The 20,374-nt window shown below is 32.5% G+C and overlaps 3 protein-coding genes across 5 annotated transcripts; 2 read left to right on the forward strand and 1 right to left on the reverse strand.

Moving 5' to 3' along the window:
* The first annotated feature begins 3,269 nt into the window (after nt 1-3,269).
* On the forward strand, nt 3,270-7,908 carry LOC137832373 (potassium channel KAT3-like). 3 transcript variants are annotated; one of them, XM_068640512.1, is made up of 13 exons: nt 3,499-3,705; nt 3,805-3,831; nt 3,931-4,274; nt 4,370-4,585; nt 4,670-4,825; nt 4,934-4,991; nt 5,089-5,406; nt 5,763-6,002; nt 6,174-6,272; nt 6,372-6,404; nt 6,495-6,680; nt 6,762-7,461; nt 7,642-7,908. In XM_068640512.1, exons 3-13 carry the CDS (start codon nt 4,093-4,095, stop codon nt 7,773-7,775), a joined length of 2,322 nt encoding a protein of 773 aa, XP_068496613.1. In that variant the 5' UTR covers nt 3,499-3,705; nt 3,805-3,831; nt 3,931-4,092; the 3' UTR covers nt 7,776-7,908. The 3 variants fall into 3 exon arrangements, with proteins under 3 accessions (XP_068496611.1, XP_068496612.1, XP_068496613.1); XM_068640511.1 differs by lacking the exon at nt 3,805-3,831 and having other exon boundaries at nt 3,314-3,705; XM_068640510.1 differs by having other exon boundaries at nt 3,270-4,274.
* Nucleotides 7,814-12,233, reverse strand: LOC137832374 (mannosyl-oligosaccharide 1,2-alpha-mannosidase MNS3). The gene is made up of 6 exons (XM_068640514.1): nt 11,855-12,233; nt 10,664-11,628; nt 10,202-10,463; nt 8,950-9,147; nt 8,613-8,761; nt 7,814-8,457 (listed from the first exon to the last, which is right to left on the reverse strand). The coding sequence occupies exons 1-6, from the start codon at nt 11,930-11,932 to the stop codon at nt 8,208-8,210; spliced, it is 1,902 nt and encodes a 633-aa protein (XP_068496615.1). The 5' UTR covers nt 11,933-12,233; the 3' UTR covers nt 7,814-8,207.
* A 6,575-nt stretch (nt 12,234-18,808) lies between these two features.
* Nucleotides 18,809-19,725, forward strand: LOC137833164 (uncharacterized). The gene has a single exon (XM_068641523.1). The coding sequence runs from the start codon at nt 19,019-19,021 to the stop codon at nt 19,469-19,471; it is 453 nt and encodes a 150-aa protein (XP_068497624.1). The 5' UTR covers nt 18,809-19,018; the 3' UTR covers nt 19,472-19,725.
* The last annotated feature ends 649 nt before the right edge of the window (nt 19,726-20,374 follow it).

Below are 20,374 nucleotides of genomic sequence, written 5' to 3' on the forward strand. Positions count from 1 at the left end.
AAAATAACTTTTGAAATTTCTGAAACGCCCCTTTATTTGAAGAACGTGTACCAAGACTCTTCCGAGAACGAAAAGACACTCAAATACAGGACCAAGAGGGTTAACCCACCATTAATTTCATCGATTGGAATTTTTTTTTTTTTTTAAAGAATTTTGAAAAAAAAAATCATAATGATTGATCTTCATCATTTTTCGGTTTCACCATCTGAAAAATAGAACATACAAGCACTAACAAAATTAAAATAAAATAAATTTAATCACATTCATTAACTTAACTTATGACTTAATTCTAAAAATATACACATGCTATCCTACCAACATGATCCCAAACATAACTTATCACTTAAAATATGTCATAAATGACAAGGACCAAAAAAAAAAAAAAAAATTGTTGAAAGTCGGATTTTTTTTATTGAAAACCAAAATTAAAATATATGGGACTAAAAGTGAAAAAGAGTAATACAGTGTCAGTTCTACTTAATCTAACCAGCATGTCTTTCCTTAATAAATGTTAGAAAAATAAAACAAATTTAGACAATGGAAAAAATTATCTACTAAAGACTATATATAAAACCTAAAAATTTGTAAGGGAATAAAGAGTTGTTTAAACCCTAAAAAGTAAATCATTTATACACAACTGAATTGAAGATCATGTAATAATTTCTGGAAAGTATATGTTGTGTGTGTAATAGAACATATTAAAGAACGTGGTATGGTGCATGCTGAATTTTGAAATAAAGAGTTATGATGGATATTGTTTTGGCTTCCAAGTTGAAGTGCAACATTGACATCGATATGATCAGAGTTCACATGCAGAAATGGTCACTAAATACCCACCAGAGATGCCAAAGTTTTCATTCTGCAGAAAGTGACACTAAATCCCATTCATCCTTTGCTATGGAAATCTAGATATCCAATTAGCTCATATTACTGATTAATGAAAGAGGACCACTTGATGGTGATGCCCAAATGCTGCAAAATTTAGGGTATATATCCATGATGAAATTGTGAACACTCTTTTAAAGTTTGCAGTTTCCCTGTGGCCTTCCCATGGCCATCAGACAAATATTCTCTTTTTTCTTTCTATATTCTCTCTTATACATTACTTACCATTCATTAATTAGCTACTGATTTATGTTCAAAAGACTAACTCAATATATCCTATATATCTCTTTAAAATAATAATAAGTATTCATTTTCTATTTATTAATTCATGGTTAGTCGATATTTGGAAGATTTTTCAGGAAATTGCAGCAGTAGCAGTGTATAGTATGAAAAAAGGAAAGGCCAGGGTCTCTTAGTTTTTTCTGAAAGATGAGTGGAGAATTTGATCCTTTTGAATGGGAGGAAGCAGCATGTGTTGGGACATAAAGGTATGAAACAAATGATGAAAATGTAATGTGATATTTTTGAAGAGAAAATAATGTTAAACAGTGAAGAAACTAATCATGTGGACTTGTGGGGGAATCAAATGGGGACTCCCTTTATGCATAGGTTGGGAACAAAATAGTGATATCTGTGAGCCCCAATTGATACCAAACCCAAATGCTCATTAAGGATCAGATTTGGACCCTATGCCTATGCCTATGCCTTTAAGCTCTTCTACTTATTTCTCTCTTCCTTTTACTCTTCTTCATTCTATCTTTTTCATTGGAGAGAGAAGTTGTTCATGCTCTACGCATATTTCAAAATCACTTTAGGACTCTTGAATATTCCTGAAATTCATCAAAAGAATTGGTTTGACTTCATTGCCTGATACAACATCTTTTTTTTCTGCCTCATGTTTCCTTTTGACAATTTATCCTGCCACAGCACAGTTTTGCTCAAGTGGAACTGTTAATGGAGAAGCTAAACCACATTTTGTGACCAATTCATTATGCTAGAGAGTTGGTGAGAAACATTAAAGCTTACATGGATAGAGAGACTTTGCAATGCATTGCCAACATTCATGAGAATCATGATTCATGGTGTAACTATGGAGAACTAACCCCACTCAAGAGTTCTACTCAGTAATCCTTAAGCAACAAGATTTGGGATGATTCGTATTGGTAATCAAAGGAACCCTGAAAACCAGCCTTAATTGGTCCACGTGGTGACACTGACAACATTGACATCCTTGTACACGTATCTGTGTACCTGGAGAACATGCCTCCCACGAGAGGTGGGGCTTCTCTGTAGGCGCCACCATAAGAACAAACAGTTTGCCACAACCCCACCTCCATGCTTGCTAATTACATTAATCATTATAAAAATACTTATCAGCCATTGCTTGCATACTATGGTCGGATAATTAATGTTTGTTTGTGTGTAAATATGAGTAACAAGTTTCGCATAACAACACACATTGAATGTCTCAAGACTTTGTCTTAGATGTCCAATCAAGTTCACTTATGCTATTCACTTTCAATTCATTGACAAAGATCTTCTTTTCAGTTAACTTGTTACTAACAATTTTCCTATCTAATATTAACTTCTCTGCTAACTACCAAATTGTGTTGTATACAACGCACTTTTCTTGTTCCATGTGCATAAAATCCAAAATATGATCTATGTATTATGCACATGCTTTCTTCCAAGACTCCGGAGAGTTTACCATATATACTTGACAAGAAGTCCTATTTATATTTTGCTCGCATATTTTTGCTTTTTAGCAGATTGTTCTTCTCTCTTTGGCACAGCCTTTGTACAGAAGCAAGTGGGTTTTGCTATCCCCCCCAATTATCTCTGGGGAAAGATTCTTGAAAGATATTCATATGGGACCAGTACTTAGATAATGACCCTCTTCCACATGCTAAATTAACTGAGGAGAGCTCTCAAAACTTTATATTGCTTTGGAATTTCTGCCTTCAAAAACCAGAAGCATGTTGTGCTTCATTCCTTTCCATTAACTATTTCAAAACGTCACACAAACTACAGTTACTTTTGTTACCTTGCAATGTAGACATCCTACCTTGTGGCTTAAAGACAAGAATGAATGAATAGAGAGAATATATAAAAAAATGATGACAATACATGATTTTACCTCATAATTCCAAAACACTTGTCAACACATTACTTCACAATAATCCACATGCAGCAGATTATCATCACCTAATCATATATGGGCCACAAGGCCCCTTAATCCAAGGTGAAAGGTCGGTAGTAATCTGAAGCATTCTCTGTCGGCCAAACCAAAACTACAGAGAAAAAGAAAGGAGGTGAATTAGCACATGAAGAGATTGTGATAATCAGCAACATTAATTGATAATTGAGACTTTGTGTTAAGTTGGTTTTGGACAAGTATTAGTGTGTTACAACCCCCTAGAAAAGGCTTACTGGCCCACGCGTCGTATTACATAGAATCCCCACTCATTCTACTGTCTGTCTGGTTTGTCATTTGAAATGTGAACTAAACACTAACCAATATGTTTCATCCTGAATCTATTCTTCCAAAGCAAAAGGCTATATTTTTATTATATAATTTCTACCCCTTATATGTAGTGATGGAGCTACCACCACATACACCAAACCCAACCCCACGGCCACCAATAGCACCACCATATACACAGCAAGAAACACCATATGCACCTTCTTTGTATCCCCTAGTCAACTTACAAAATTGTCTGCAACTGCATTTCAGAAAGTCTCTGCTCTCTTGTCTGCCACTTGCCGGGCTATCATTTTTCCACCACTCTCCTTCCTTGTTGTCAATCTTAATTTGTTGAGGCAAGAAGAAGGATTTTCCCTACACGTTTTTACCACTCCCTTATCTATCTTTTAAATTGCATTAGTTTCATAAGCTTCATGATTGTTCCTTTATCACAGGCTTGTTGTCAATCTTAATTTGTTGAGGCAAGAAGAAGGATTTTCCCTACACAATTTTACCACTCCCTTATCTATCTTTTAAATTGCATTAGTTTCATAAGCTTCCTGATTGTTCCTTTATCACAGGCTACATAAGGACAAGTCAGTAAGAAAAAAGGTAGTCTAAACCGGTGCATCCAAGTCAACAACAACCTGACTATAAATATGGCCAATTCCTGAGGGTTCAATTCAATCCCATGAACACTTAACGACCTCTACATAGCCTTGAGGATTCAAATTTAAACACACATGTCGCTTTCCTGTGCCAAAAACTTCTTCCAGAGGTTCTGGCTAGATGAATTCCAAATGGGTAATATTTCCCAAGGAAGCTTTTTGGCCAATGATGATCTCCTGCCATCTCTTGGAGCCAGAATTAACCAGGAATTTAGACTTAGAAGATACGTAATCTCCCCTTTCAATCCACGCTACAGGTGATGTGATGACCCTTTACATATAGTCACTAGAAGATACATAACTCTTGTGAATATTGTTTGTGTCTGCATCTTCTCATGTACTTTTATTACAGGGCCTGGGAGTTGGTACTGGTTGTTCTAGTCATATACTCAGCTTGGATTTGCCCATTTGAGTTTGCCTTTCTGCCTTACAAGGAAGATACTCTATTCATCATAGACAACATTGTCAATGGCTTCTTTGCAATTGACATAGTGTTGACATTCTTTGTTGCATACCTTGATCACCATTCTTATCTTCTCGTTGATGATCCAAAGAGGATTGCAATCAGGTGAATGTACATAAACTCTTCCTCAAAGCTAAAATGATGCTACAACAACTCTGCTTACTTTACATAGCTCAACCAAACTTGCAGGTACCTATCCTCCTGGTTTGCTTTTGATGTCTGCTCAACAATACCGTTTCAATCCTTCAGCTTCCTCCTAACCAATCATATCAATGAACTTGGCTTCAAAGTTTTTAACATGTTTCGGTTATGGCGTTTGAGACGAGTCAGTTCTCTGTTTGCAAGGTGCACCATCATATCATATTCAACTTTATGGTTATGGATGGTTTTCATCAAAGGCTTCTAATTGCAACATAATGACATTTCTTAATAGCACCTATGCTTTGCTTTCAGACTTGAAAAGGACATTCGCTTCAATTATTTCTGGACTAGATGCACAAAGCTCATTGCTGTAAGCCACTAGAGTTCAAATCTTTTCTTTGTTCTTCTTGCTGTTACAATTTAAAGGTACTTTCTAGATTTTAATTTCCACTATCACAAAATTTCAGGTGACCTTGTTTGCTGTGCACTGTGCGGGATGCTTTAACTATCTCATTGCAGATAGGTACCCAGATTCCAAAAGAACCTGGATTGGTGCAGTGTACCCAAATTTCAAAGAAGAAAGTCTTTGGGAAAGATATGTCACTGCAATATACTGGTCCATTGTCACTCTTACCACCACCGGCTATGGGGATTTACATGCTGAGAACACAAGAGAAATGCTGTTTGATATCGCTTACATGCTGTTCAACTTGGGTTTAACATCGTACATCATTGGCAACATGACCAACCTTGTAGTCCACTGGACCAGCCGTACCAGAAATTTTGTAAGTACTCTAAAAATATTGTTTTCTCTATTCTGATAGTGCTCAATTTATCAGTGCCAATTATTATACAAGCGTTAGACTATACTAAACTCTCTCTCTCATTTAATAATGCCCTTCAAAGTCACTATCCAAGACAATGTTCAAAAAGCTAATTTTAGATATTCTGTAGGCCCCACATTTTGGTGTTACATTTAAAACAGCAAAATTTTCCTGTTAGTTGCATGGTATGTTGGCTCCACTGCAGTTTCATTTTCAGCAATAACTAACTATCTCTTTTCCAATAAAATAACTGGTTCAGATAAGAGGAATTTTATTTCTTCCGTCTAATGAAGAGAGGATTGGTTTTGGTGACGCAGAGAGACACAGTCAAAGCAGCTTCTGAATTTGCATCAAGAAACCATTTGCCCCATCGCATACAAGATCAGATGTTGTCACATATATGTTTGAGGTTTAAAACAGAAGGACTGAAGCAGCAAGAAACATTGAATGATCTTCCAAAGGCAATTCGTTCAAGCATTGCACACCATCTGTTTTTTCCTGTCGTGCAAAAGGTCTACCTCTTCCAAGGAGTCTCACATGATTTCCTTTTCCAGCTGGTAATACTAATACCCCACGTGCCTTGTTTGTTTTTATCATCGTGACATTTTGTCTTTACTTTCGTCCATTTTCCCTTCTGTGTTATTCTTCTTTGGCTGAGATAAGAGTAAGAAGACGAAAAACTAATGCTAAAATATCCATACTTGACTCAAGTGACCCTGTAATAATAGATTTCAGATATGGAGGCTGAATATTTCCCACCCAAGGAAGATGTGATACTACAAAACGAGTCTTCCACAGAACTTTATGTGCTGGTTTCAGGGGCAGTGGTGAGTTAGCAGAAATCATGAATGATTTAATAAGCATTAGTTAATATTGGAGAATATTTACTGACAAAAAAAATATTTTCAAACTATTACTTGTTGCAGGATCTGGTTCGCTACATCGATGGGCGTGATCATGTAAAAATGTTCAAAATCCTGACATTTTATTCAACTTCAAAATATGAAATAACTGAATGTAATTTTCTGTCTCTACATTAAACAATTCAGGTTCATGGGAAAGCAGTTGCAGTAGATGCGTGTGGAGAGATTGGAGTTTTATATCATATAGCCCAGCCTTTTACCGTTAGGACCACAGAACTTTCTCAGATTTTAAGACTCAACAAAACATCCTTAATGAATGTTTTACAAGCAAATCCAGGAGACGCACAAATTGTAATGGATAACCTTTTAATGGTAATAATGAGGATGTTGAAGAACTCTAAATTCAAAAATCATGGGGAATATTTAATATAAACCACTTTTATATGTTGACAGAGGTTGAAGGGACGTGAAGATTTTGGCTTTGAATATCCATGCACAGATTCTGGGCGGTTTCCAAATGAACTGCTTCAAGGAGGTCACACGATAGGAAGCTCTTCTCACGAGTGTACAAATAATTCACATGAGCATTCATTAATGCATGAAGGAGAGTGCATAGATCTTAGAAAAACTGAGACCAGTTTGCGTAAGATGACTAATGATGATCATTTAGTCACTAAACATAGCATGATCCCCGAGCATGATGCAACCCCTGCACGCAAAGGGAATCTAGATATTGTTGAAATTCTGCTGGAAAGAAACTCAAATCCTAACCCAAATTCCATAGGGTGGACACAAAATGCTCTAGCAAAACAGCCGAAAAACAAGAGCATTTGTGGCAAAAAAAGGAGTCAAGAAAACGAGAAGTTGGATGAATTTAGAATAGAGATAGAGCCAGAAATCCGCCTTGACAGGGGTAGCTCAATGAGAAACAGAAGACATGATGGTATTAGATCTATCAAGTACCAAAAAGAAAAAATAAGCACAAACTCCAATTCAAGACATTCTAACTGTACAAGTGATATCGAATCGGCAAGGCTCCCCAAGAAGAGAGTAACAATCCAGCTGCTAAATGGATGCAGGAGTACCTCACAGGGAAGGCACGGAAAATTAATAATCCTGCCCGATTCGTTGGAAGAGCTGCTCAAAATTGCCGGTAAGCTTTAACCTCAAACAAAATGTTGATGATGAATTATGATTTAAGAACCTACAGAAGAGCAATTATAGTTTCCTACACACATACTGAATAACTATTTTAACTGGGGAAAGGAATAATACAAAAACAGTGTAACTTTTTACTGCTCTTTTTGCTAACTATAAACTTGCAAAACTGCAGGTGAAAAATTTGGCGGCTTCAACCCTATAAAAGTAGTAAATACAGAGGATGCAGAGATAGATGACATAAATGTCATCCGAGATGGAGATCGTCTCTTTCTTGTGGGCTGCGATAACGAAAATTTGTGTTCATGATGCTAGGAAGATAGTTTGCATCTTTAAGAACATGAACATGATGAAAACCGTGTAATCGAATCATAAAATGCTAAGCATCCAGAAAGATATGGAAAACCATACAATTAAATTACAAAAGCTGCTTGTTGTTCAATGTTCATGACTAAAAACAAAATTTTACAATCTCGTTCTGATCGGCCGGCTATAAAACAAAGAAAATGAGTCATAATCAATTGACGGTCTCTAAGTGTGTTTGCTGATGTATTGCATGATTCAAACAGTATTTCACAGTTTTTAAAATCACAGAGAACCCAGCTAATCATTTCCTTTGCAACCAGAACTGCTCTTGGTCAGTGTAAGAGATGCTAGACTGACTTCAAAAAAGCATCTCACTTTGTGAGAACAGGGTCGTATTTCTAATAATTGACTGTTGAATGCCTTTATGAATAAAACTCATTTCTTCAAATTGATTGGTATAGGATGTGCTTCTGTGTTAAAAACAAATCTATCCAGAGGAATAAGAGAGCGGTCCGCAAAAAGTAAGTATAAATACTTAAGTGTTTCTCCTAGAAAGAAAGTCTCCATTTTGTCTCTTTTATGAGGAGGAACACTGGTTACATCGTCCAGGGAACAATATCCACCAGTATCAACCTTTGTGTGCTTTTCAAAAGCTTCAAAGATTTGCCAACCCCATTCACGATATCTGTAAGACAAGATAGTCATATCTAGTTATTTTAAAAAATAATGTATATATAAAACAGGAAAAGAAAAATTAAGCTTGCCTTCACTGTTTCTTAGATATGGCTAGAAGAAATAAAACTATGCACTAATCATATACAACAGAAGGGGAAAGCATACTTTGGATCTTCTGTGATGCGGTACAAAACAAACAACGATTCCACAGTCTCAGGTCTCAAAAGATTATGACGGTCAGCAGGTCTTATTATGATATCATTAACAAATTCTGAGCTCTTATTTCCTCCGTCATGACCTTCTTCGGAAAAATCCTGGACACGAAAAGCAAGAGGCAAGATGTCATGTGTCTATTCTTGCTATGAAAAACAAATTATTTCCATAAGCAGCACCGTAGAACATAAATGAGCGGGCATTAGTAAATAATGAGATGCATTTTTTCCTTTTCTTGTGATCTTCTTTCAACTGATGAAATCCAAAATGCCATAAAAAATCTACTAACCTTAGTATGAAAGTAAGCAATTTCAGGAGCAAGACCAGTTGAAGTTACTGCATACATTTCGTAGCATGTTTTAGTCAGATCTTCTGCTAGCTTCAGATTTTCTAGGTCTTCAAAGTTAAGCATATTGTTTTGCATTGCCTGTTTCTTTGTAAGGCCTTTAGTGGCACCAAGTGCAAGAGTACCAGGGAGGAAACACACCTGAAAGGGCAGACATCACAATTTTACATCAATGTTAGTAGGTACAAGTCAACATCAACAAGGGAACTCCTGAATCTTAATTATGATCAAAGCGCTTAACAGAATTTTCATGAGATAAAAAATGAGAGCAGAAAACAATTAAGCAAATAACATAAGAGATATTTTTCTACTAACCTATTTGATACTATCAGTGTCTAATCCACTGCTCAAAGAAATCTATTAAACTCAAAAGCTTCTCCATATATGTTGGGACAAAATCTTTCTAAGAGCATTAAAGTTGTCAATAGAACCCATCTTACTACTCGGAATCAATACTGCTATCATAAATGTAAATTTCCGGACCAGTCACAGTATCATATGGTTCAGGCTTCAGAAAACTATGGTAGCAATTTTTTCATCATTCTTTTGTAACCTCAACTGTGAAATATAGTCTCAGTGTTCATTCAAATGTCGTTGTTGAGTACAATTATGACGTCCTCGTCTCAAAAAAGTACTGTAATTATATGCTTAAATTGTTAAAAATAAAAATGGATTCCTATGATGTATAATTAAGAATACGACGAAAATGCAGTTCCTGATATGTGTAGAACAAATTATATAGGCAATTTAAAACGTCTATGGAATGAATTTAAACCACACACAGACATGGCAGAACATGACATAGCATTGAAGATGCATACAATTATTATTACAGTACAGTGGACAATGATAACCGTGTAGCCCTGCAGGAACATCTGCAGTTCAGTTTTCTATAACATCATACATAAACGAAGGGTGGAAAACTGGGAATATCATAATTTCTCAGGCGATAAAAATTTGAATTACATACTTCACGTACATCAAATACAAGTTAACAGTTTCTAATAACAAACCGATCCAGCAATTCATAGTTCATGATTGTCAGATACTGTATAGCAAGTGCAGCATACTACAAATGACACAGTAACTAGGTCAATTCTCTTGCACAAATTCTAGCGAACGATATCTTCAAGCAACTACTATATAAATAAATTGCCTGCAATGCCAAATTTAAAAATTAGAAAGTACTGCATACCAAGTGATCCATTTTTGGGCTGAAATCACCGTTTAACCCATAAGGTAATTCTCCAACAAAAACTAGTCCATTTGGAATGGATTTTTGAACAAGACGATGTCTAACACCATTCATTGCTTCCTTGTACATTTCATATAGAAATGATGTATTACTATTGCTATTATCTCCACTCTGAAGCCATACTTTAACTAAGTACTCATAGTAACTGTCACCACGAGATCCCAGTCTAATATTTTCACCACTGAATTCGCCAGAATGAGGGCTGCATTTAGTTATTAGAGATAACTAAATGTCAGTAGAAACAAAATGAGAAAAGAAAAGAAGACAGGGGCCTAAAGGTGACAAGAAAATTGTTGAAATCAAATAAGTATATGAACAAAACCAATCAAAAGATTTATCAAAAATTACTCCAATTGAATATTAATTTCAAATACAATGATTAAGTTATATTCAGTTCCATACCTGATGTAGATAGGAACTAGTCCTTCATGCTTTGGAAGAGTCTTCATGTGATCCATGACTTTCATTGCTTCCAAACCATATTTCTGGTCACCAGATATAGAACTGAGATAATTAAACTCAAGCTGTACAGTGGAAACTTCTGACGTGCTACTCAATCCACCTGGAGCAGCATGTGCTGACTTGTCATGAAGAATAACATCACTAAAGGGAATAACAGTGGGACTGGTCGTAAAAGCAGATAGCAAACGATCAGCCAAATCCTTAGCAGTTTCTAGATAAACTTCCGGTTTAGGTCCTGCTTGAGTAATGTTCGTTCCATTTTCCCCACCACTTAGATGGTACGCGCTTAAAAGTCCACCCAAAACCCTAATGGTGGTTTCAAATAAATTCACTTGACCCTTGTTCCTAATTCTCTCAGAAAGGTGTTCCTCAACCCAGGATCCAGCTTCAGCAACAATCTCATCAAGACCCATGATCATGGCAGTATCGAGAGCATCCACAACCGTCGCACCTAACCCTCCTAATCCATCAACTCCTTGCCGGCTGAGTGGCATTAGTTCATCACGACCCATGGCAAATTTTTTGTACCCAGACCACGCATGAAGAAAAGCTTCCTTAACCTTCTGTTGCCTAGCAATCCACATTGACCTAACAGCATCCGGATTTTCCAATATCTGGCCACCGCCATTACTTCTAACCTTTTCATCCGGCGACAATCGAGGAGGAAGCCTCGGAGGCCGTCTCCAGAACTTTTTTATTTTGCCAGTACCATCAACAATGCTACCATTGGCGTAACTGTTTCTATTCACAATTTTTTCATCATTAGAAACTACACCACCTGAACTCGCGTGTGCCAACACAAGATAAGCCACACCAAAGATCAATATTAAGAACAGAAACTTTCCCGTACTACAGCTAACACAATCACGCTTTAGGTTACCGGTGAGCAAGTTCTGAGTAACAACCTGGAAAATCAACACATAGCAAAGAGCTAAACATCTGTTCCTTCTTAAACTAACACAAATGTCCATTAAAAAATCATTATTGCAAGGAGTACAAAGAGAGACTAATGTGAAGATTATAGAGAATTGCAATTAGCGTGATGAGGATTAGAGGAATGGATGCAGATAAGGAAGGCAGGTATTGGGGAAAACGACGACGATTGGATCTGAATTGAAGAGAGAGGCGTACCTTGGAGAAAGAACGGTGGCGAAACTTGGCGTTGTCGTAGTCAACGTCTTTGGTGGAGTAGGGCAGAGACTTGGACATGGTGTTGGATCCGATCACCAATTCCAATTGAGAAAAAAGAGACACGACAATCTAGCTAGGAATTCGATTGCGTAGGAACAGCGGGATTCTATGCTTAAGTAGCATCATCTCATGCGACCAAACACAGAGAGAAGTTTCTCCGCTGCGGGAAAAGGGTTGTTGCAATATCTATGTATGAGAAGAACTTTCAGATCAATGGTGTTCTCCTTTGACGCATTCAGCACGTTTTAATTATCCTGTTATTTTACAAATCGTCTTCAGGTTTTATCAAGTACCTTATTACATCTTAAAAATATAATATGTATTTATTTGATTCTTTTCTTGTTTATTAATTATGTAACTTAATAGGAAAATAGGGTGGTACGTCTGTACGCTTTTTCTTTCAAATCTCCTTCTTCAATAGTTGGTGCTTAGTCGAATGAAAAAGTTATTTCGATAGTCAAGTAAATACTATATATAAGAATTGTATATTTGTAAACGGATTAAGACATACCTTACATCTCTGGAAAAGATTTATTTATAGAGTTTGTCATGAACCCTTCGGATGGACTGAACATGAGCTATCCCCTGATGTATGTGGCGCAATTCCTGATTTATATTGGTATGCTTGTATATATGAAGATATCTTTATCATCTTTCAGATAATCAACATTTAGCTGATTTCTAGGATATATTTTTTGCACAATCCGAAACATGAATGTGGTTCATAAAGGACTCATGTAAGTGTCATTATTATAGTTTATTAAGTATCTTTACATGTATTTTGACACGATCGATTATCGAGACTAAGATTGACCAGTACAAATTATAAATTATAAAAAAGTAGTATGAGAAATGTCAAAAATTCGTCAAATAAAAAACATTTTATAATATATATAAATAAATGCAAATTTTATAAAATTTTAGTTGTGTGGATAGGTGTGGGTTGATTGTTTCTTACATGGTGTGATTACCTTACAGACCCCAGACCCCAGACCCTGGGAGCCTATGAATTCATGTCTAATTGGTTTATGATGTTGAGAATGTTTACCAAAAAATTGACCATGTTGACTTTTACTACAAGAATCAAATTTTTGTGTCACTTTGTAAGCTGAAGAATTTATTTGATGCAACATTTATACCGAAGTTTTCTCTTTCTTGTGTCGTTTTTTTTTATTTTGTATTGATAAAATGATCAATTTTACTTTACTCAATCAGAAAACGAAAAGGAAAATGGTAGGAATTATCTTCACGAATTCAGTGGCCAATTCTCATACCATATCTTTTAAGCTTAATTGTATTTATGGAGTTGTCTAATATAAGTTTATTCTAAAAATATATATACTCTTTGACAATTTTTAACTTAAAATATTCAGCATTGACAACAATAAATGTATTCTTAACTAATATGTGATTTGACTTTTCTGTTGGTGTATTTCCTGTTATAGGCTGAAAATATCTAATCTATTTTTTTGTCTTGATACTAGTCTAATTCTATAATAAAAGGTAATTATTCGATATCCCTTAATTTGTGCATGATACATTATTTTCTTGGATATGGACATTGGTAGGCGATCTCCTTATGCATGTTATCGGGCTTGGCCCATGATACTACATTACCTACAATGTTATTATGAAAAATATGTAATTATTATCTACTTGTGTTGACGGATTTTTTATCAGAGAAAAAAAAAACTCGTTCTAATAATGTTTAATCGAAAATTACAAAGGTTGAGTCAAGAACACTTTTATTTTTAAGAATTTGGAAGTTCATGTAATAAGGAGTGATTAAAGAAATGAAATTGACGAAGAAAATTTGTACATGTGAGAAGGTTTGGTCCATTTATTCTTATAATTTTATCTTATTGTAGTAACTTAGAGAAATAACTATTTTGGATATGCAACTTCACTTCGACGTCTAGGGTTTACATTGTATTTAAAGAAACCTAAATATAATCCTAAATGGTTTACCTATTTAACCTTATTTTGCCATTGACCTAAAGTCATATTCTACTTGACCCAAAATATAAGGTACAAAATAAATTCTTAAACTACTTTGTTCATTTTAGAGGTATTGTACCCAAAAAAGAAATACAAATAATTCAATCCATAAAATACAAGAATATGAAAATCTTAAAACAGTTCTACGTAAAAAAATCGTAAGTATAAATATCCTTAAGCTCAACTGATAAAAAAAAAAAAAAACTAGATTTTTAAAAAACTTATGAAGAAGGAAAATGCAAAAAAATAAAAACAGAGCAAGAAATTATATGTGTTATCTAAACTTGGATAGCAAAAAAGGAAGAATGACACATGTAGTTCAATGAAGATAAAACATAACAAAATAATGTGAGTGTTTCTTGCACCCTTTTTGAAAACTACTTGAAACATTTTCCTTTAAACATTATAATTAATACACTTCACCATCGCGATTCATGGTTGTTGTTTTCTTTTATAAATCCTTAAAAATTCATAAGCATTCTTTATTAAATTAGATAAGCTTATTGTGATTCTTGAATAAACCAACTAATTAAATTATTTAAAAGACAAATATATTATCGTGTCTACAAATAACTAAAAGGAAGAAGAACAATCCTATAAAATAAAACACATTAAACAAACGCACAACCTATATTTTTTTTACAAAATATTTTTCTCATCCTACCCTTATTTAATATATTTTATTTTATTAATATAATGGAGTATTTTGTTATTTTATGTGAACTATTTTAAAAATATATTTTGAAAATTTTAAACTAATATTAATGGACATTTTTTATATGCAAACTAATTCTCTCACTATTGTCTTAATTTCTTATTTTAAAACAACAACAAACAAAAAGAGAGAGAGTATTTTTCCCTCATTCTGTTCCCACACTAAATCTCAAATAAAATAACCTCTATTTCTAATCATTCTCTCCACTTTATTTCAAACAACTCTATTAATCGATAAAACCATTATTCTTTTGTAATTATCATGAAGTTAATTTTAACCTTAACGTCAACTACCAATGAAAGAATATAAAAAAACTTGAAAAAGAAGAGAATCTCGAATTAGAGAAGAAGAAAAATAGAGGTTGATTAATCAATTCATCATTATTATTTTACATGTTATTTTTTGTTTTTCATTTTTAACTCATCTAAAATTATTTTTTTATGTATTTTAAATTTTTATCATTGTAAAAATTGAATATAAGAAAAAAATACTTACATAGCTAATTTTAACGATATGGGTATAAATAAAATATACCTTAAGAATCACAATACATATTTTAAACGCTTTTCCACTATAATAAAAGTCATTTTTAAAAAAAAAATAAAAATCTCTCGTTATAAGTTGTTCCTATTAAAGTCATACATGATTTACGATTTTGCCTATTATACTTTGTTTTATATGAAACAAAAGAAAATTTCACATACCCCATTCTTATGTTATTCTTAAGATAAGAATCTAACATAATATTGATATAACCTATATTAAAATTAATAGGCATATAGTTATAGATAATAATAAGATATTTGATAAATAACATAACCACGTGAAAATATAAAAGTTCATCTTTATATGCAAATAAAAAAAACATATATAATGCAGTAAATTACACATTTGGAAAACATCCAAAAGCAAATAAGTTATTAAAAAATTAAATTAATGATATAAATTTTATAATATTATCAAATTATAAATAATTTTATAAATATAGAATTTATTCTAATTTTTATATTTTTAATAACAATATTTTTTTTATAGATGATTGTTGTTATTTGAGATTTTAAACGTAAAATTTCATAACAATACCTAACATATTATTTATTTACTTTGTTCCGTAAAAATTTATTGGTGTGGATTAATTCGTATAAACTATGCTACTACTAATACGTGAGGCTTGTTCCAGTACATGAATATGGGTTTGCAAATATATGAATCAACCCTTAAAAAATATATAATGTTTTAATATCAAATTTAAGTATTTTATAAAAATAAAATTACAGCAATAAAATTTTAAATATTATTTTTTACTACAAATAAATAAAAGTATTATGAAAAAATTAAATAAATCATGAAACAAAATTTTAAATTTGTAAATATATAATATTAATGAAATTACAAATAAAAACATTTAATTATATTTAACATGCAAACAATTATATAAAATAAAATTAATGTGAGTTAAAGGATAACACAATCCAACCCATATCTAGTACACGTCAATAAACACTCAAATTTTGATATATATATATATATATATATATATATTATTTTATTTTTTTGTTTTTTTTCGTACAATTGAAGAAGTAATTAATTATATAATACAATTCTTTTTCCAGTTATATCACTCACATCATCTAATCAATTCAGTAACCAACATCACCTTTCAAACTTTTTTCTCTCTTTTCCTTCTCCCCCATCCTTTGTTTGTACTTTTATTTTATAATTTATGTATAAATAAAAGTATATATATTATTTACTATTTTATGTGATTTTATTTATTATAAAAAAATTAAAAAAATTAAATATAGTATTTATTACATATTATATTGAAGTTAAATTGTAATCAGAAAATATTGTAAAGAATCGAAGAGACACTTAGTGAATAATTGTATGTTGAATGTGAGTAATTATTATTTTTAATTTAAGTAGGAGTACTTTTTACTATGTGTTAGTTTAATTTTTTTAATTTACTCCATAATGTTTTGATTTTTTATTTATTTATATAAGTTTTCATCACAATGAATTTTATAAGATATGATTTTAAAATATTATTAAGAATAAAATAAAATAAATTATTTATATACACTAAATAGAAGAATACTTATTGTATATCATACATGTTTATAGAAAACTTTAATATTTTTATAAAATAAAAAGTAAATATTATAAGTTTAAAAAAAGTAAATAATAATTAAATAGTATTAATTTTGTGAATCAACTAGCACAATATTGCTTCAACTTAGCTCGAGTTCTAATATACAATTAATTAAATACTTAAAAAATGATAATTAAGATAATCTGCATCCTTTTTTCATCATTTATTATAAATGTAGAATAAAATTGAAATACTTAATCTTAATTAATAGTAATTCGAAACTCGAAACACTATAAATGCTATAGTTTTTAGCATTTGGGAGTTGATTATGTTGGGTAAGAAATGGAAGGAGACAACTATTAATTCCACTTATTATGATTTACATAAAGTTAGAGACAGCATAAATCAAAGTTAAATTGATTACTGATTGATGTGAGCAAACCAACCCTTTCATTAAACAATTACCTTTATATGGTTTAAAGCTGCTTCCCCAACAGTATCAACCCATAGGTTTCAAATTTGCTTTTCATCAAAAAAAGTGTTAATTTTATACCTTTTTTTTAATCAAATATAAGATATTAAATTAAAATACAAAATCAACTTAATCCATAGAATTATTTTAACACTAATAATAAAGCATTAATATATAGTATTTTTTTATATAAAAAGTTTTCACGTAAGATATCACTATGCTACTTGTCATCTCAATTAGGCTTATACATCAAGTAACAACAATCATTTGTCATCATATGAAAAAAAATATTATTAAAAAAAGAAAAAGAAAGAAAATACAAAAATATGGGGATTAGACCAAAACTCATATGTTAACATAAACGATACATAGGTAGACTATACTTATTAATAAATAATTTTAAAAACATACTAGATGGAAACTTATTATACCAATGAAAGAATTCTCTATAAATAAATATTAATTTAGCCAACTTATTAGCACACGCATTTCCTTCACGAAAAATATGAGTAACCTTAAACCTAATTTTTTTTCCACAGTAATTAAGACAAATATTTCATCCACGAAGCATCCAAAGAATATTTAAACGCACACAAACCAAAATAACAAAATTTGTTTAAAGTGCATGAAAATATTTTAACATTTTTAAGAGTTTTCGATATTCAATTAGAGTGTACAATAAACTTTAAAACTCTACATTCAATAATAAAATTTAAATTTAAGTCAACTTTATAAAATTATATTTATATATTATAAAATTTCGTATCCTACCTTTTAGCCGTGACATCTCTAACATTATATTAAAATTAATCTCTTGATTCCTCTTTTACATAATCACTTTTTTTTGTTTGTCTCTTGTTCTTTCTTTAATGGTTGCATCTATCTCTTGACGTATTTTGTTTTTACTGATATAACTTTTTTGGTTATCGTCTTTTTAAAACTCATCATAAACTATATATCATGCACAAAGGATCATTGAGAAATGAAAATCTAAACCTTTGTTTTTCTATTAGCAAAAGAATTATATAAAATAGAAAACATAAAGAGGTACTTACAAGAGATGCTTGAAGGGATGAAAAATGCACCCTACAGTGATGTCAGAAGACATGCTGCAATTTCACTGCACTTGTTTGATGTTGGCTTCATTCTGGGACCAGAAGCCTTCTATTGTTTCTTGATCTTCTTGGAATAAATCATTGATCAGACCATTCTAACTTTTCTGTATCAGTGTTCCATCAAGGGAATGATAGAATTATATATTTGATTGATCTATTATTTTCAATGTACTTATTAAGTATAGGTTAAAATAAAATTTAATGATTGAATCATCATTCATTGTCTTATGATTGGGCTAGAGTTTATTCAATGATATTGTACTCTCTTTGTCTATTTTTTTTTTCCTTTTCTTGTTGATATATTCTTTCTCTTCTATGGAAGGATATTAAATAATGTAGCATTTAATAAAAATTATATCCAAATAATGTGATGTAACTAATTGATATATATATATATATATATATATAAAGTTTGAATAAGTTGAGATTAGTTTAAGAAAGAAAACTAATCCTAATTAGATGTTATGAAAAAGTAGAGATAGGACATGATTATGTTATATATAAGCCACAAATCGATCCCATCTTCCAATACTATTAACTTTTGTTCACGAATCGATCTTCTCCTCTCTCCTTCTTTTCTCCCTTTATCGTCTCAAAAGTCTCAACCACCCATTGGAATTCTCGTTCATCTTCAATCTCGCCACTCTCCTTTTCCTCTCCACACAAATAATGCACCACCAAATACCCTCATACTTCTCAACTCTTCATTCTCATGGCCAACCTCACTCCAACCCTAAAGTGCATCTGCACAATAACACTCTTCATTCTCTTCCTCCTCTCTTACACACCTTCTTCCTCTTCTTCCTCTTCTTCTTCTTCACACTACTCCACTGCAGTAGACATCCAACACCAAAACCCTTCTCCAACCATCACCCCTCCACAGAACTACCAAATCTTTTACCTCAAGAACACTCCCTACACCACCCCTTTCACCAAACAAGAACGCTTCAAGAAGAGAAGAACAAGGAGAAACAAGAACATGATGAGGCACAGAAAGAAGATGGTGGTCAAGAACATGCACCAGTCACGTGACTCACGACCTTTCTCTGTGATGCTCCCAAAGGGTTTTGTCCCTCCTTCTGGCTCCTCACCTTGCCACAATGATCAACCCAATTCGGTCTCCTCCTCCTTCCACTGCCATCTCACTGCCACTGCACAGCCTTGAGACGAGTCAAAACTTAAAGGTCCAAGATCTACACATTACAATAACCGTCACATTCATGTCATATATACACGTGGAGCATTCAGATTAGAAAGATGATATTGATCATTGCTTTTGATCCTTAATTCTTCCTTATCCATCACTACTTACTGTTCCTTTTTCTTGCCTTGTGTTAATGTTGTAATAAAAGACAAAATAAGAATTAACCAAATGTATACTGTAATAAATCAGTGAGACTTAGTTTTTGCTTTCTGCAATTTTCTACTGAGCATCCTTTTCATCGTCACTCCCTATATTTTTCCTGCTTTTTGCATACTTTAAACTTTTACTTCCATTTCTATAAGTGCAATAAAATTCAACCAATAATAATCATGAAACAGTATGTATATTTTTCCTTTCTTGGTTTTGATTGCTCAGTTTGGTTTTAGTATAATGAATGCACTGTTTTCTCTCCTTTTTTTTGTATTAGATTAGTTAGAGTGTATTGAAGTATATATGTTTGTTTGTTCCAGTTAATGGATTTGATTTGATAGAAGTTATGAATGGTGATAAAAAAAAGGAGAGAAGAGAGGAGAATAAGAGAAAAGGCATGTGAATTTGCATTTTTTGGGGGAAAGGAAAAGTCCTATGTTAGACTCCCATTGAAGTGTCGTGGCGTTCACTTTGTTCTTGCATGCAATGAATTATGCATTTGTAGGGACGGCTCTGTAGACGATGTGCCACACAAGTCGGATCCATGTCACAATAAATATACCAAACTTTCCAAGTAAGAAAACATTTCCGCAACATCAAAGTCAAGATAACAAAAAAACTTGTCTCCTTTTAATTCTTCTGCCTATTAATTAAAGTCATGTATAATTCACAATCTTATGCATCATATTTTGTTTTTTATCAGACAAAACCCAA

This window comes from Phaseolus vulgaris, chromosome 6 (genome assembly GCF_000499845.2).
Source record: "Phaseolus vulgaris cultivar G19833 chromosome 6, P. vulgaris v2.0, whole genome shotgun sequence".
In the NCBI taxonomy this organism is placed as follows: Eukaryota; Viridiplantae; Streptophyta; class Magnoliopsida; order Fabales; family Fabaceae; genus Phaseolus; species Phaseolus vulgaris.

Excerpts from the sequence above, each read along its gene's own strand:
- LOC137832374 (XM_068640514.1), bottom strand. The coding sequence starts at position 11,932 with ATGTCCAAGTCTCTGCCCTACTCCACCAAAGACGTTGACTACGACAAC. Across the intron at positions 10,464-10,663 it reads CTAGTTCCTATCTACATCAG|CCCTCATTCTGGCGAATTCA; the intron begins GTATGGAACTGA and ends AACTAAATGCAG. Across the intron at positions 8,762-8,949 it reads TTGCTTACTTTCATACTAAG|GATTTTTCCGAAGAAGGTCA; the intron begins GTTAGTAGATTT and ends TTTCGTGTCCAG.
- LOC137833164 (XM_068641523.1), top strand. The coding sequence starts at position 19,019 with ATGGCCAACCTCACTCCAACCCTAAAGTGCATCTGCACAATAACACTC.
- LOC137832373 (XM_068640510.1), top strand. The coding sequence starts at position 4,093 with ATGTCGCTTTCCTGTGCCAAAAACTTCTTCCAGAGGTTCTGGCTAGAT. Across the intron at positions 4,586-4,669 it reads CCAAAGAGGATTGCAATCAG|GTACCTATCCTCCTGGTTTG; the intron begins GTGAATGTACAT and ends CCAAACTTGCAG. Across the intron at positions 6,405-6,494 it reads ACATCGATGGGCGTGATCAT|GTTCATGGGAAAGCAGTTGC; the intron begins GTAAAAATGTTC and ends TAAACAATTCAG.